This window comes from Penicillium canariense (genome assembly GCF_028826845.1).
Source record: "Penicillium canariense strain IBT 26290 chromosome Unknown utg000002l_segment0_segment0, whole genome shotgun sequence".
In the NCBI taxonomy this organism is placed as follows: Eukaryota; Fungi; Ascomycota; class Eurotiomycetes; order Eurotiales; family Aspergillaceae; genus Penicillium; species Penicillium canariense.
In genome coordinates, this window is record NW_026622729.1 from 310,977 (window position 1) to 322,988 (window position 12,012).

A 12,012-nucleotide genomic window follows, 5' to 3' on the forward strand; every position below is an offset into this window, starting at 1 on the left:
GTGTTTACTGGGAGCGGGTTGTGTCCCCTTTTTTGCGTTTCTGCTTCCACCTGCCTTTTCAGAATTCTGTTTCTTGCTTGTCGGGAAACAGGGATATTGCGTTTCTCTGGCTTATTCACAAGGGGTCTTTAGGGATCAGGATGAGGGAGAAAGCACGTACGAGAATTGATCCCATGATATTTGATTCGAACCCCAACCGCGTAGCGTCGGGCCTGTCCTCATATTTAGACGGGCTGCAATTTTATTTTATTGTTGTAGGCGTTGTATCTCCGCAGCACACAAGCCAGTGGAAGGTTCGCGGGTGGTGTTTCCGCACTCGTCGCTGGATTAGACGGAAACTGCATCACCGAGTCCAGCAATGCGCCACTGCATTTGCCCATGCTACCATGGTCTTTTGGCGCTGGACACGCGGAAGCTCGCATTATTGTGGCCAGAGTGTGCAAGACTCGAATGGCAGTGCGGAAAGCTCGAGAGATCTATCGGAGCCTCCGGAAATATTCTCGGCTAACGGAGAGTGGAATTTCCATGGATATTATGCGCGTCGATCCCAGGGATCAACTTATTTTCGACCAACTTCCGGGCTGATCATGATAGTTCCGGAGGAGGGTTTGGGGGGCGGGTCATCTTTTTTTGGTATTTTTCGTTCGATCGCAGTACATCATCGCAGGGCTAAGCTAAAATCCAGAGTCTCTGAATCCTTCCGCAAAGCACGCAGGGCATAAAACCAAGACCAGCAAGAAAAAGAAAAACGGTCAAGTCTTGGCACTCCAGGAAATTACAAATCTCAAGCTCCAGTGCTGGCTACGCCAGCAGGGTCTTGAGTCGAAAAAGTGATCAAGAAAATTCAGATAACATCAGAATATCGCAAATAGAGACTGTCCAGACCCGCCCCAAAGTCTCTGTTACATTGCCAGGAAGGTTGACATCGTCACTCTCACACCTCAAGCATCCTCTTCCAGGTCCTCAATACCCCCATGCTGGCTGTGGACGGCCTCATCGGCATCGGAGTCCTCGGACTTGCCGGCCGCAGTCTGGTGATTCAGAAAGTCTTTCAGCTCACACTCAGACGCGTCGTCATCCGCGTTGTCGTCGGACTCAGGCTTGGGCTGAGGCGATGGACTCTTCACGCGCTTGCGCTTGCGGGGGTCGGAGTAGTGGTCTCCTTGGCGCTGGGGGTCTTCTTTGCACGGCCTCGCTTGGCAGGAGAAGGGGTGGCAACGCTGCCCTCGCTCGTAGTCTTTGCAAGGTCACGAATCTTAGATATGCGTTCCTTTATTGCGCGGGCGGTTGGCTTCCCCTCCATGTTTTCAGCTGCAGCAGTTAGTACTAGCACTCAAAATGCACAGGCTAAAGCGCTGTGCGGTGACAGTGAGATTGCATCGAGCGGCTGGGACAGGAAGGGGAGAGATACATGGTTGGGGGTGGGCATATAAAATCAGGCGCGCAGACTGGCCTCGACAGAATGCACGGGGGTTTCAGTAATGCTGGGGCGTTGAAGGCAGGCTGAAGACAAGGAAATCACATACGCCATGCGGCCGCGACCTTGATGGTATCGACGCTCAGGTCATGAGTCTCAATAATCTTGAGCAGCAGCTGGAAAATCGGAAAGGTCAGTCAAGGCTCGTATCTTCGATGATGAAGTGTCAAATGAGAAGTATATTGGGGATGAAGGTTGTGGTTTTCCCCAAGTCCAACGGGAGGACAAGCAAGGGTTCGAGTTCTGTGATTCGACCGCCAAAGAACAGAGGCCAGAATGGGTAGAGGCGCGCCAACTGCAAGTTCCACGCATGTAGCGAACTCGACTCGCTTAAGCTGTGCCTCTTTGATGCTTGAAATCTGCAGGTACCGAGAGGGATAAAGAGCACAATCAGTAATCTCGGAGCTCACCGTCTGATCCGCAGAAGCAGTCCAGCGCATTTTGGCGATTGGGAAAGTGGTCAGCGATGTGATAGGTACTGGAGGGTAGTCTGTAGGCAGCCGGGATATTTGAAGACGGATGATATTTCGAAAGTGTGTGGCAGTGGAGAAAGTAGGGTGAGAGGAAGACGAAGGGAGGATAAAGCAGTAAGAGTTAGGCAAGGTCGAGCGAGAGGAAGACAAGTATGGGAGGTCGAAGGTGTCGGTGACCAGGTAAAGTGCTCGTGGCTGCTTGAGGAAGTGGGACGATGACGCATCCAAGAGAAATGGAGTGACAAACGGTTAGATAAAGGTATTGTGTGATATTGTAGGGCTCTTCTACCCAAGCAGCCCCTCAAATTCCTGCGATCGTTAGTAGATAGCAAACAGTCAAAGAATATTGGCAGTGATGCAAATTTCCTCGGCGACTGGAGCACAAGTTCACGGGAATGTATCACATAATATGCTAGCTCGCACACTATCTGCATTTCCTATACATGAACTTTCCAAGGGACATAACCATTTCCCTAATATCTGCTATCATTCGAGGGGCTCTGAAACCATTTTATGTGGATGTATACCCATGGGAGGCATGGCTACTATTGGGTATTGCCGTCATGCATCACATTGCACACTGTAGAGCAAAGCAGTATCAGCACGAATAAAAGGACCACCAAAGGTTGACTCGAAAAGCCAATAATTCCCAGGATAGCGATGGCGGCCAGCCTTGAGGGTGGAGACAAGTAGTCAGGATAACAATACCTCCCTATTGGCTGATTCTTTGCCAACCTCTATCATATTGAAGAGAAGACCCCAGTGCCGATAGGGAAAACCACCCCTTCATGGCCTACTCATGTCTGCTTTAAACGAGATCTGAGCCGAGTATCTCGGGCAAGGAAGGTAACTATTCCTAGCTACTATTTGACTCACATCTCGTCACTGTGTAAAGACACTGATCCCCATCTCAATCCTTTCTCCCCAACCAACTATCCTCTCTATTCTGAAACGGCCACGTCAAGGCCCTTTATGCCTCCCAAGCCCGATCTTCTTCATGTGAGAACTGCTGGCAATCCTATCCCGCACGTCCACGCATCTCTTTTCTGTGATCCACACATTCTCCCCCTCCTCCTCTTAACCTTCACGCTTCATCAACCCTCACATCTCATCAGTCTTCGAGCTGGTGATCCACCCCGCACTTCACACCCAGGTAGGATATCTGCCTGTCCTTATCTTATCATTCACTGTCGATGCTCACTGACTCAATCATCTCCAGATCACACGTTTGACGCTCGTTATCACCACCATGAAGGTCGATCTCGAGCGGGTGATCGCAGCAATGCTTGCCGCGCAGCCGAACATGAGGGTATGTACTTGCCGTCTCCGTCGTTGGATTTGACACGAGCTGAGCAAGATTAACTAGCTCAATTATGGTGAAATTGCCAAGATGTACGGTGGCAATGCGAACTACAACTCTATGGAGCACAGATTTCGGGCCTGGCGGAAAATGGCGGAAAACCTGCGCGTCACGGCTGGGGCAGGAACACCCCAACAGAACCCGCAGACTCATGCTCGGCCTCCACGCACACCCCGAACTCCCCGAACTCCGAAAATACGCAAATCCGGCCTTGAACAGCCAAGTCCAGCGTCGAAGAACTATACGCCCAAGGTTACCAACCCTAAGGTCAGCGAGGAGCCTTCTATGATCATTGAAGTTTCGAGCGATGATATGACTCCTATCAAGCCTAAGATCAAGGCAGACAATGAATTCAGTCGCTCTTTAATGGGCATCAAGCGCCACCATCTCGAAGAAAGTGTCGACGATGAGTACGGTGATGATGAAGGCGAGGGCACGCCTGAGCAAATCCCTAAACGAGCGAAACGTGAGGCCTTCCTTGTCGATGCTGCCCAGTTGCCAGCATTCGACCTGGAACGGGATCTAATCTTCGACAGCCAGACGAACGGCTATGATCTCTTTCTCCCGTCCGTCTCAATGACCGATGCCGAGGCCTACCGCGCCGGTGCCGCTAGCCTGGACAGCTTGATGCGGACTGCGGGTGTTGACACGGCCGACAACGAGGCGTGAAGGAAGTGATAAAGATTACCCTCGTGCACATTGCTTTTCCCTTACAACGACTGGAGGATCACGGGATCCATTTTTCTTTTCTGTTCTTTGCGCCTAACTGCATCTGTGAAGACTGCACAGCGAGATCCTCATCTCGCTTGCTACCCTACTCAAACAGGGGGTCAGCGTGGACAGTTGGTTTCAAGCGAGATGATGTACAAAGGGGGTGTGTGGGCAGCTGGGGTTTTCATTCTTTCAGTCACAATCTGTTCTAACGAAAAATATCTGCTTATCCCGCTTGAACGGTCCTTTCTTAGTCCTCCATGTCTCCGACACCTAGCCCCGAATACCCTTCGGCACTTTTCTCAGCCCCTCTGTAGGGAATGAGAAAATCATACGCGCATCCTCGAATGACATCGATATCGGATTCTCAAGAGCAGCTGTGCTTTCAAAACTACGACTGAAACTAAGTGGTATTTATTTGGCCGTCCGGACAGTCTAAATAGCCCAACCCTCCCAAATGATGTCGATTATGGAACGAAAAGCTACAAGAAGAGTGAGCGGGAAAGGGAAAAAAAAAGTAATAATTACCCACCATCGCAATCTGTTGCGATTCACACGAAAGAAAAAGAAATTGTCATCCAGCAGGTATCTCAACAAGTCATAAGCAGACTCCCCAAACGCCATGGCCCTAAGGATGGAGAAACAACACATCCTACAAAAGATTTTTCGAGAGCATTACTGGCCCGCATCAGCCCCGCTTGTACTTCTCCATGGCCTTCTCCATTAGGCGCTTGAAGCGGAGGTATGCTTCCTTCACATTCCACTCCTCGTCTAGATCATCGATGATTGCGCTGGTGAAATAATCAAGCTGGGACTCGAACGCAGTCATGCTATTGTGGATGAGGGCGTGAACATCGTCACGCAACGTATCCTCCTCCAGCTCACAGTGGGCATGAATGTTGCGGTGCACAATGGGCGCGTCAGGCAGATCGTCGTCCTCCTCGACGCTGGCCGAAGGCACGATACCAGTCAGGCCGCGGGCCTCGGGCAAAGTGCCATGACCCGGCGGGGCGGCCCGATGACCGTTGCTGAGAATGGGAGTCGGTAATCTTGGTAATGGAGACGATAGCCGTCCCTGGAGGATTGCTTGAGCATGGTATGGATCTTCCAAAGTGATCATGCGACGCCGGCACGACTGCCAGGAGTAGGGGCGGCCGGTTAGCCGTTGAAAATGGACCGAGACGTCGAGCCAGAAGATTTTAGGGTGTTCGGCATAGCGGGGAAAGGACTTGCGAGAGCTGCACACGTCTACAAGGATCCTGATTTGCGGCGCCGTGAGCCTCTTGCCACGTACGCCTCGCGGCACGGTCGTGGCGGTAGTGGGTTGGGGCAGCGGAGAACCTTGGGGCGCGGACACCGGCGTGAGGTCTGGCGTGAGGTCCGACATGGTATCTGCATGCAGGCCTGTCAATAATGAGTCACATTGGCGACTGGTTTCATCCAATACTCACGGGACAATGGGCGTGAGGCCTTGGCGTTGATGGTGGAGATCCACAAGTATGTCTTCCGAGCAGGCGGGATTTATTTTTGGTTTAGCGTCCGCTGCAAAGGACGCGTCGCGCGCCACGCCCACGCGCCACTTTCGCGTTTGGTGGCCCCTCGATGGCAACAGAAAGGCGTTTCTGACCACCTCGCGCTTTTTAGATGAATGGTGTTGGAGAAATGTGACGGGAGTTTCTCTCACGATAATGTCACCTGCGATTTCCAATTCGGATCCGTCAAGTGCAGCAGTTGATGGATGATAAAGTGGAGATGCTTCGTTTCCAGATTCGATTCATCGGGTAGGAAGCCTTGGGTTCAAGATCGGGGCCCATACAGTCTCTCGAAGACTGTCTTGTTTAAGCCGCTTGCCGTATGGCTCGATCTTGCACGTGGATGGAATGCGAAATCGAGGACGGGCGGAAGTGCCGCGTGAGCAAAGTCAAAGAATGGAAGCAGTTAACGGAAAACGAAGGTCATCGAAGTGCGGGACCGACAATCTTTTCAACTCTGCTCCAATACTGTGTATCCCCAGCAGATACTCTGGATATGAAAAGTAACTGGGTATCAGTAAGCGGGCAACCTCCTGCATCGTGGTCCGATGTGCTTGAATGCTGCTCGATCTCGTCTATGCACTAGCGTCGAACTACCCCCGACTACATGCGAAACCGGAGCTGGAAGTACAATTGCTGTTGATCACACGTCTCCCGGATTTTATGGCGTATCGGTCATATGTATACATGTCTCATGACACCCTAAAAACAGCCCACTAACTATGTACAATTGGAATTATGCCACCGCAGCCGCCAGCCCAGACCGAGCCCAGCTCCGTCATTAATGGCACAGTTGGATCCACTGAGCAATGATGTTCTCCATGTCATGTGCAATGCCCCACTGTGATGACAAGCAGCGGAAGAGCTTATGCATGGAGTTCAATTCATAAAGGAGGTTGCGAACGGTACCGCCGATTGGAGCGGGCGATACACCTTGCTCGGTGTCCACAAAGCGCCGTGTCTCTGAACCAGACGGAGGTCGGATGTCCTCATGGCCTATGTTGAGATCGGAGTGGGACAGCAACGCGTCCTGCCACACGATTGTTCGGGGGAGGTTGACGGTGGCGGTACCGGCAAGCGAGAAGACGACGTAGATGGTCGCGGCAGCAAATAGTGAGCTGGGCATATGAACAACGTGGGCGCGACCGCGCGGAAGCTGCTCGATGATATCTTGGATGGCGACAGCATGGAGCACTGCGCGCCTGGCATCGTCCGTGTTCACCCATTGGAGGAGGTCGAAGTCGGGGCGAACTGTCCGGCAACCTCCCGAGACGTGCTGTGCGATATTATACCGAGAACAGACATGCCGGGAGAGGACGGTAGAGTTGATCATGGTGTCCAGGCAGACCGTGTGCCACCGCAGCAGTATCTCCAGTCGCTCCGCGGCAGAGAAGTGAATGCTCATCGAGATAGTCTCATGCACTTGGGCCAGTGCCCGGCGTACATCAGACCGACCTGGCACGCCGACAGCAAGATCATGCTCATCACAATCAGACACTAGGGACTGAAGACCTTCCAGCACTACGCGAAGCGCAAACGTGGAGAATTCGTACTCCAGCGCTCTGAAGTTACCAACTGGCGGAAACAAGGCACGGAACACCATTCGAAACGAGGACCGATCTGGTTGTTGCGAACGCATATGTACCAGCCATTCATCGGGAGTGCTGGCGTCAAAAGCAGCCTCATTACTGGGGAGGCTCAACGGATTGGAGACATGGCGGGCGGATGCTCCATCGCCGGACATCTGCGCAACAAGACCATCGAGAACGTAGTATGCCAGAAGGGCGCGCTGTTGAATTTCTCGTGCCGCCCAAATGCGCCATTGATGTTCCTTCTCCGCACATGGCGCGTCGGCAGAGGGGAGGTTCTCCATGGAATAAGGCTCGCTATCGTACATTCCACAATGCCGCGCCCAAAAGAAGCCCAGGGGCCGAAATACTTGGCTTGTAGTGCGGATGGCTCGGTTCTTGGAGAGTGCCCCATATATTTGGCCCAGCAATGCCGTGATCATCAACTGAACACCCTTGCAGGCGTCGTACGGGCCGTGATGAGTGATAAAGGACTGCCACGAGGTAGCAACCGCCGTATGAGCCAGGTGCCATAACGCTTCGCCTTTTGCGACAGAGTCGCTAGGACCCAGGTACAGCGACCCAATTGCAATGGCATTGAGTAGCAGAGCGTGTGTGCATTCGCGGAAAACAAAAGTGGCTCGATGTAAGATGGGAAAGGTCGGAATGAAGCGGACGAAGAACATGTGCAAGCATTCGTCGAGGAAGACTGAAGTAATGGAGGTGGCCTTGACGGCAGCGGTGACACTCGAGGACTAGTAGGCCTGCATTAGTATGAGTAATTCGTTTCCGCAAAGGAGGTGTCATTTTGGATCCCTCCTTTGACCACTTCACTTCCCACCGGCAGGAACTATCAACTCACTGAGCTCGTTACCATCTCCGTCACATCGCGCACAGCCTGATGTCCTCCCCCCGACGGGATCGTGCCGACCGAAGAGCTTCGGTCATCAAACGAATTGGGGGACCCGAAATTCATCCCGTTTATATCCTGCACTACAGGTGGAAAGGGCAGCGTCCCTAATGGCATCTGCCACTGGTCCGTGGTGTCGGCCGACATCAAGCTCTGAAACAAACCCTCCGTATCGGGCCAGATGAGAGCAAAATCCAGATCAGCAGCGGCGTTATGCAGACCATGATGTGACCCAGGCTGCGGCTCATCCCACGACCGAGTCGTCGCCGACGTCGACGCCGGACCAGTGGTGGACACACTACCGGCATCCCAAGAAGCCATGGAATCCAACGAGGCCGAAGGGGTCGCCGAAGGGGGCGACGGGCCCTGCTTTGAATTCATGTCCCGCTGATGCAGTTTCTCATGGCGGGTGAGTGCATCTTGGCGGGCAAATGGCCGGCGACACTCTTTACAGACATAGGGTTTGGATCCGGTATCTGGAAGATCCTTCCGGTCAGCCGACGGAGGGTATCGGGAATGGGACTACAGTATTTTGGTGGTGGGGTAGGGAGCCCGGCGAACAATAATAGCAGCCGAGGAAAAGAGCACAGTTCGACTTACGACAACGCTCATGTCTCTGTCCGATCGTCCATTAGCCCTGCGATTGCCTTGCGTGGCCTTGGCATCGGACAGCTGCCCCTCAAAACGTGGGGAATGGGGGTAGGGCTCCGCCGACTTACTCGAAGATGTTCAGCCTTGGTGAATCCTTTCTGGCACACGCGACACATCAGTTTCTTGACACCAGCCGCAGCAGGCGCCGTCATCTCCATTGACGCCATGGTCTTTGCCTCTTAGGAGGAAAGGTGTGGGAAAGAGGAGGAGAAGGGAAGCGCCGTGGGGAGAGGTGATTGTGGGGTGTGGCACGTTGACGAAGTGCTTCCCCACGGTCTTGTTTGTGGGGCCTCCACAAGCCTTACGAATCACGGGCACCCTCCGACGAGGACACAAGGGCGGTCTTAGTGGGCCGGAGTGAGTGGTTTGAAAATTTGCCTCTCTGGCCTTGGATTCCGCATATACTACCTCACTTCGAATAGACAGTCAGCCGCGCTGGCGTGTGGCCGGACATCCCCCCCAGAGAACCCGGAAGAAGGTCCAGGGTGTGGAGGACCGGTACGGGGGCACGGGAACACGGGAGCTCGGGGCAAAAGGTCCAGTAGAATTCGCCGCGGGGCTCGGTACTTGGCAGAGGCCAGCGTGCCGGACATGCAGTCACGGCCTTCGGGTAGCCGTCTTCAAGTGCCAGGATGGGCCATGATGGGCCACGATGGGGGGCCGTGACTAATCGCCACGACCTGGAGGGTCGTCTCGCTGGCCCTGTTACTGGCCAAGTCCGAAAGAAGTCCACGGGGGCGGAGACCCTCCGCACTCTCTCCAGATGGGCCGATGGGCCCGGCAAAGAATACCCCGGGGCAAGGCCGTTCCCCGTTATTGACAGGCTGCTGTCCGGAGATAATCCTTTGCCCTGCTTGCGCGGCATATGCGCGCTCACCGGGCTCGGTTGGAGGCACGCCAAGCCCTCGCCCTCATGGTTTTTTCCGCGTCCAACTAGCGGACTGCCCTGTCGGTACCAAATTGTCATCAGTTCCATTCCGACGTCAATTTCTCGTCCATTGGTCCCTGTGCCCCAATTCTCTTGGGCATCACAGTCCTCTCCAGTCCGAATCTGTCCTGGTGGCATCGTATTTCCTTTTTTTTATGTGGTTTGCTCTTACCATCCAGGACCGAGTATAGGAGAACTCGACCCACCCACCGTTTCACCTTCGCCGAGCAACAGGGCTTCCTAGCACCTTCAGTGCTTGCCGGCTTCCTTGTTGGATACCCCCTTGGGTTGTCACCAGCATGACATCCGTCGAATTGCAATCGTCTTCTTCTCGCCCCGTACAGCAGGCCGAGGAGGACCCCAGCAGCTGCAAGGCGGATATTGCCCTTGTCGAGAGCGCAGGCGCCGGCCGGGCGGCCACCTATGAGGAGTCTGTGGCTGCTCGGCTTCCCAAGGCTCATCGGGAATATCTGCTCGAACGACATGGCACACTGGAACTCGATCCCATTCCTAGCATGGGCCCTGCCGACCCTTACAACTGGCCTGAATGGAAGGTGAGTTGATATTCTTCCCTACGGATGGTGAACGAACACCCTGTCCGAGAAGCCGGGGTCAGAAAACGGACCGGGAACACTGATGCATCATCGTAGAAAATGATCAATCTGATCCTGGTGGCATTCCACGCCTGCATGGCTACATTCACCGCTGCCGCCATCATTCCCGCCTACGCCAACATCGCGGAGGATCTCGGCGTCAGCTTGCAAAACGCCAGCTACTTAACCTCGCTGCAGATTGCCATCCTGGGAGGCGCGCCCCTCTTCTGGAAGCCCCTGTCCAACCGCTTCGGGCGCCGGCCTATCTTCCTTCTGTCGCTCATCCTCAGTCTCGTATGTAACATCGGCTGTGCGAAGAGCACAACCTATGCATCAGTCGCTGCGTGCCGCGCCCTGGTGGCGTTCTTCATCTCGCCGGCCTCGGCCATCGGGAGTGCCGTCGTGATGGAGACCACCTTCAAGAAGGACCGCGCCCGCTACATGGGTATCTGGACCCTGATGGTCACCCTTGGTGTTCCAATCGGGCCGTTCATCTTCGGGTTCGTGACGTACCGCGTGGGTTATCACTGGATCTACTGGATCCTGGCTATGGTAAGTTCCCTTTGCGGAATCAGGTTTGAAGACCAGCCGACCAGTCTGCTGACGAGATGTCTCGGTGTAGATCAACGGTGGCCAGTTCGTCCTGTATCTTTTCTTGGGACCCGAAACCCGTTACGTGGGTCAGGGGGTCGATTGCGAGGAGCCCACATGGAAGACAGAGTACATGTCTCTCCGACGGGTTGATCCCACCCCCTTCACCTGGTATGAGTTTGTTCGCCCGTTAACCATGGTCCGCCGTCCATCTATTGTTATCCCTGCCTGCGCATATGCCATGGTTTTCCTGTGGGGTAACATCCTGACGACTGTCGAGGTGCCCTCGCTGCTGCAAGAAAAGTTCGATCTGAACGCCGAGCAGCTGGGCATGCAGTTCCTGGGAGCCATCATTGGATCCCTAATTGGCGAGCAGATGGGCGGCGTGCTATCCGACCACTGGATGAATCGGCGCCAACGTCGCCTGGACCGGAAGCCCGAGCCCGAGTTCCGTCTCTGGCTGAGCTACTTCGGCTTCGCCTTGACCATGATCGGTATCATCGTATTCCTGGTTTGCACGCAGGAGTCGGCCTCCGGGCATTGGAATGTGACCCCCATCATCGGCACGGGCATTGGTGCCGCTGGCAACCAGCTGGTCACGACGGTGATGATCACGTACGCCATAGACTGCTACCCACAGGAGGCCGCCAGCGTGGGTGTGTTTATCACCTTCGTGCGCCAGATTTGGGGATTCATCGGTCCCTTCTGGTAAGCCCGTCTTTCCAACCATTGTGCTCCAACATCATGACTAACCACCAGTCCAGGTTTTCTCCCATGTTCGAGAATGTCGGCATTGCACCCAGCTCCGGAATTGGATGTGCAATGCTCTTTGCCGTCAGCGTTGTTCCGACCATCCTTTTGCACTGGCGGGGAGGGATTTGGCGTCGCAACAAAGACCAGTAAACGACGTCAATTTCCTTTTGTGTTCTCGGCTTTCGGTTTCGAGGCATGATGTAATGGCCATTTTGTTTCAACAAGATTTGTGAACATGTTCGGCTTGCATTTAGACGGTCAGTTCGGGGATAGAACCTGCATATAGAATCGGCATCGGCACGGAGAGACTGGACTCCAGAGACTGGACTCGACCCGGGACACAGGGTGTGGCCCGAGGCGTTCGGTCACTGTAATAGATAGATGCATCAATTTGAATATGCAAAGTTTCGAGAATGATCCTGGCGGCGATGTATTTCCCCCAACAAATTGGCAATTGGATCAGTC

General features: G+C 54.1%; 5 protein-coding genes across 5 annotated transcripts; 3 read left to right on the plus strand and 2 right to left on the minus strand.

The window, feature by feature from the left end:
- Positions 1-941: 941 nt before the first annotated feature.
- N7482_003297 (uncharacterized protein) lies at positions 942-1,917 on the minus strand (the record flags this gene model as incomplete). Its single annotated transcript, XM_056685422.1, has 3 exons — positions 942-1,237; positions 1,527-1,593; positions 1,744-1,917. The coding sequence occupies 3 exons, from the start codon at positions 1,915-1,917 to the stop codon at positions 942-944; spliced, it is 537 nt and encodes a 178-aa protein (XP_056544164.1).
- A 1,282-nt stretch (positions 1,918-3,199) lies between these two features.
- On the plus strand, positions 3,200-3,979 carry N7482_003298 (uncharacterized protein; the record flags this gene model as incomplete). The annotated part of the gene is made up of 2 exons (XM_056685423.1): positions 3,200-3,259; positions 3,317-3,979. 2 exons carry the CDS (start codon positions 3,200-3,202, stop codon positions 3,977-3,979), a joined length of 723 nt encoding a protein of 240 aa, XP_056544165.1.
- Positions 3,980-4,731: 752 nt separating this feature from the next.
- On the plus strand, positions 4,732-5,069 carry N7482_003299 (uncharacterized protein; the record flags this gene model as incomplete). The annotated part of the gene is made up of 2 exons (XM_056685424.1): positions 4,732-4,763; positions 4,847-5,069. 2 exons carry the CDS (start codon positions 4,732-4,734, stop codon positions 5,067-5,069), a joined length of 255 nt encoding a protein of 84 aa, XP_056544166.1.
- Positions 5,070-6,334: 1,265 nt separating this feature from the next.
- On the minus strand, positions 6,335-8,849 carry N7482_003300 (uncharacterized protein; the record flags this gene model as incomplete). Its single annotated transcript, XM_056685425.1, has 4 exons — positions 6,335-7,876; positions 7,984-8,553; positions 8,632-8,703; positions 8,751-8,849. 4 exons carry the CDS (start codon positions 8,847-8,849, stop codon positions 6,335-6,337), a joined length of 2,283 nt encoding a protein of 760 aa, XP_056544167.1.
- Positions 8,850-9,909: 1,060 nt separating this feature from the next.
- N7482_003301 (uncharacterized protein) lies at positions 9,910-11,697 on the plus strand (the record flags this gene model as incomplete). The annotated part of the gene is made up of 4 exons (XM_056685426.1): positions 9,910-10,164; positions 10,261-10,755; positions 10,826-11,502; positions 11,559-11,697. The coding sequence occupies 4 exons, from the start codon at positions 9,910-9,912 to the stop codon at positions 11,695-11,697; spliced, it is 1,566 nt and encodes a 521-aa protein (XP_056544168.1).
- Between the last annotated feature and the right edge of the window lie 315 nt (positions 11,698-12,012).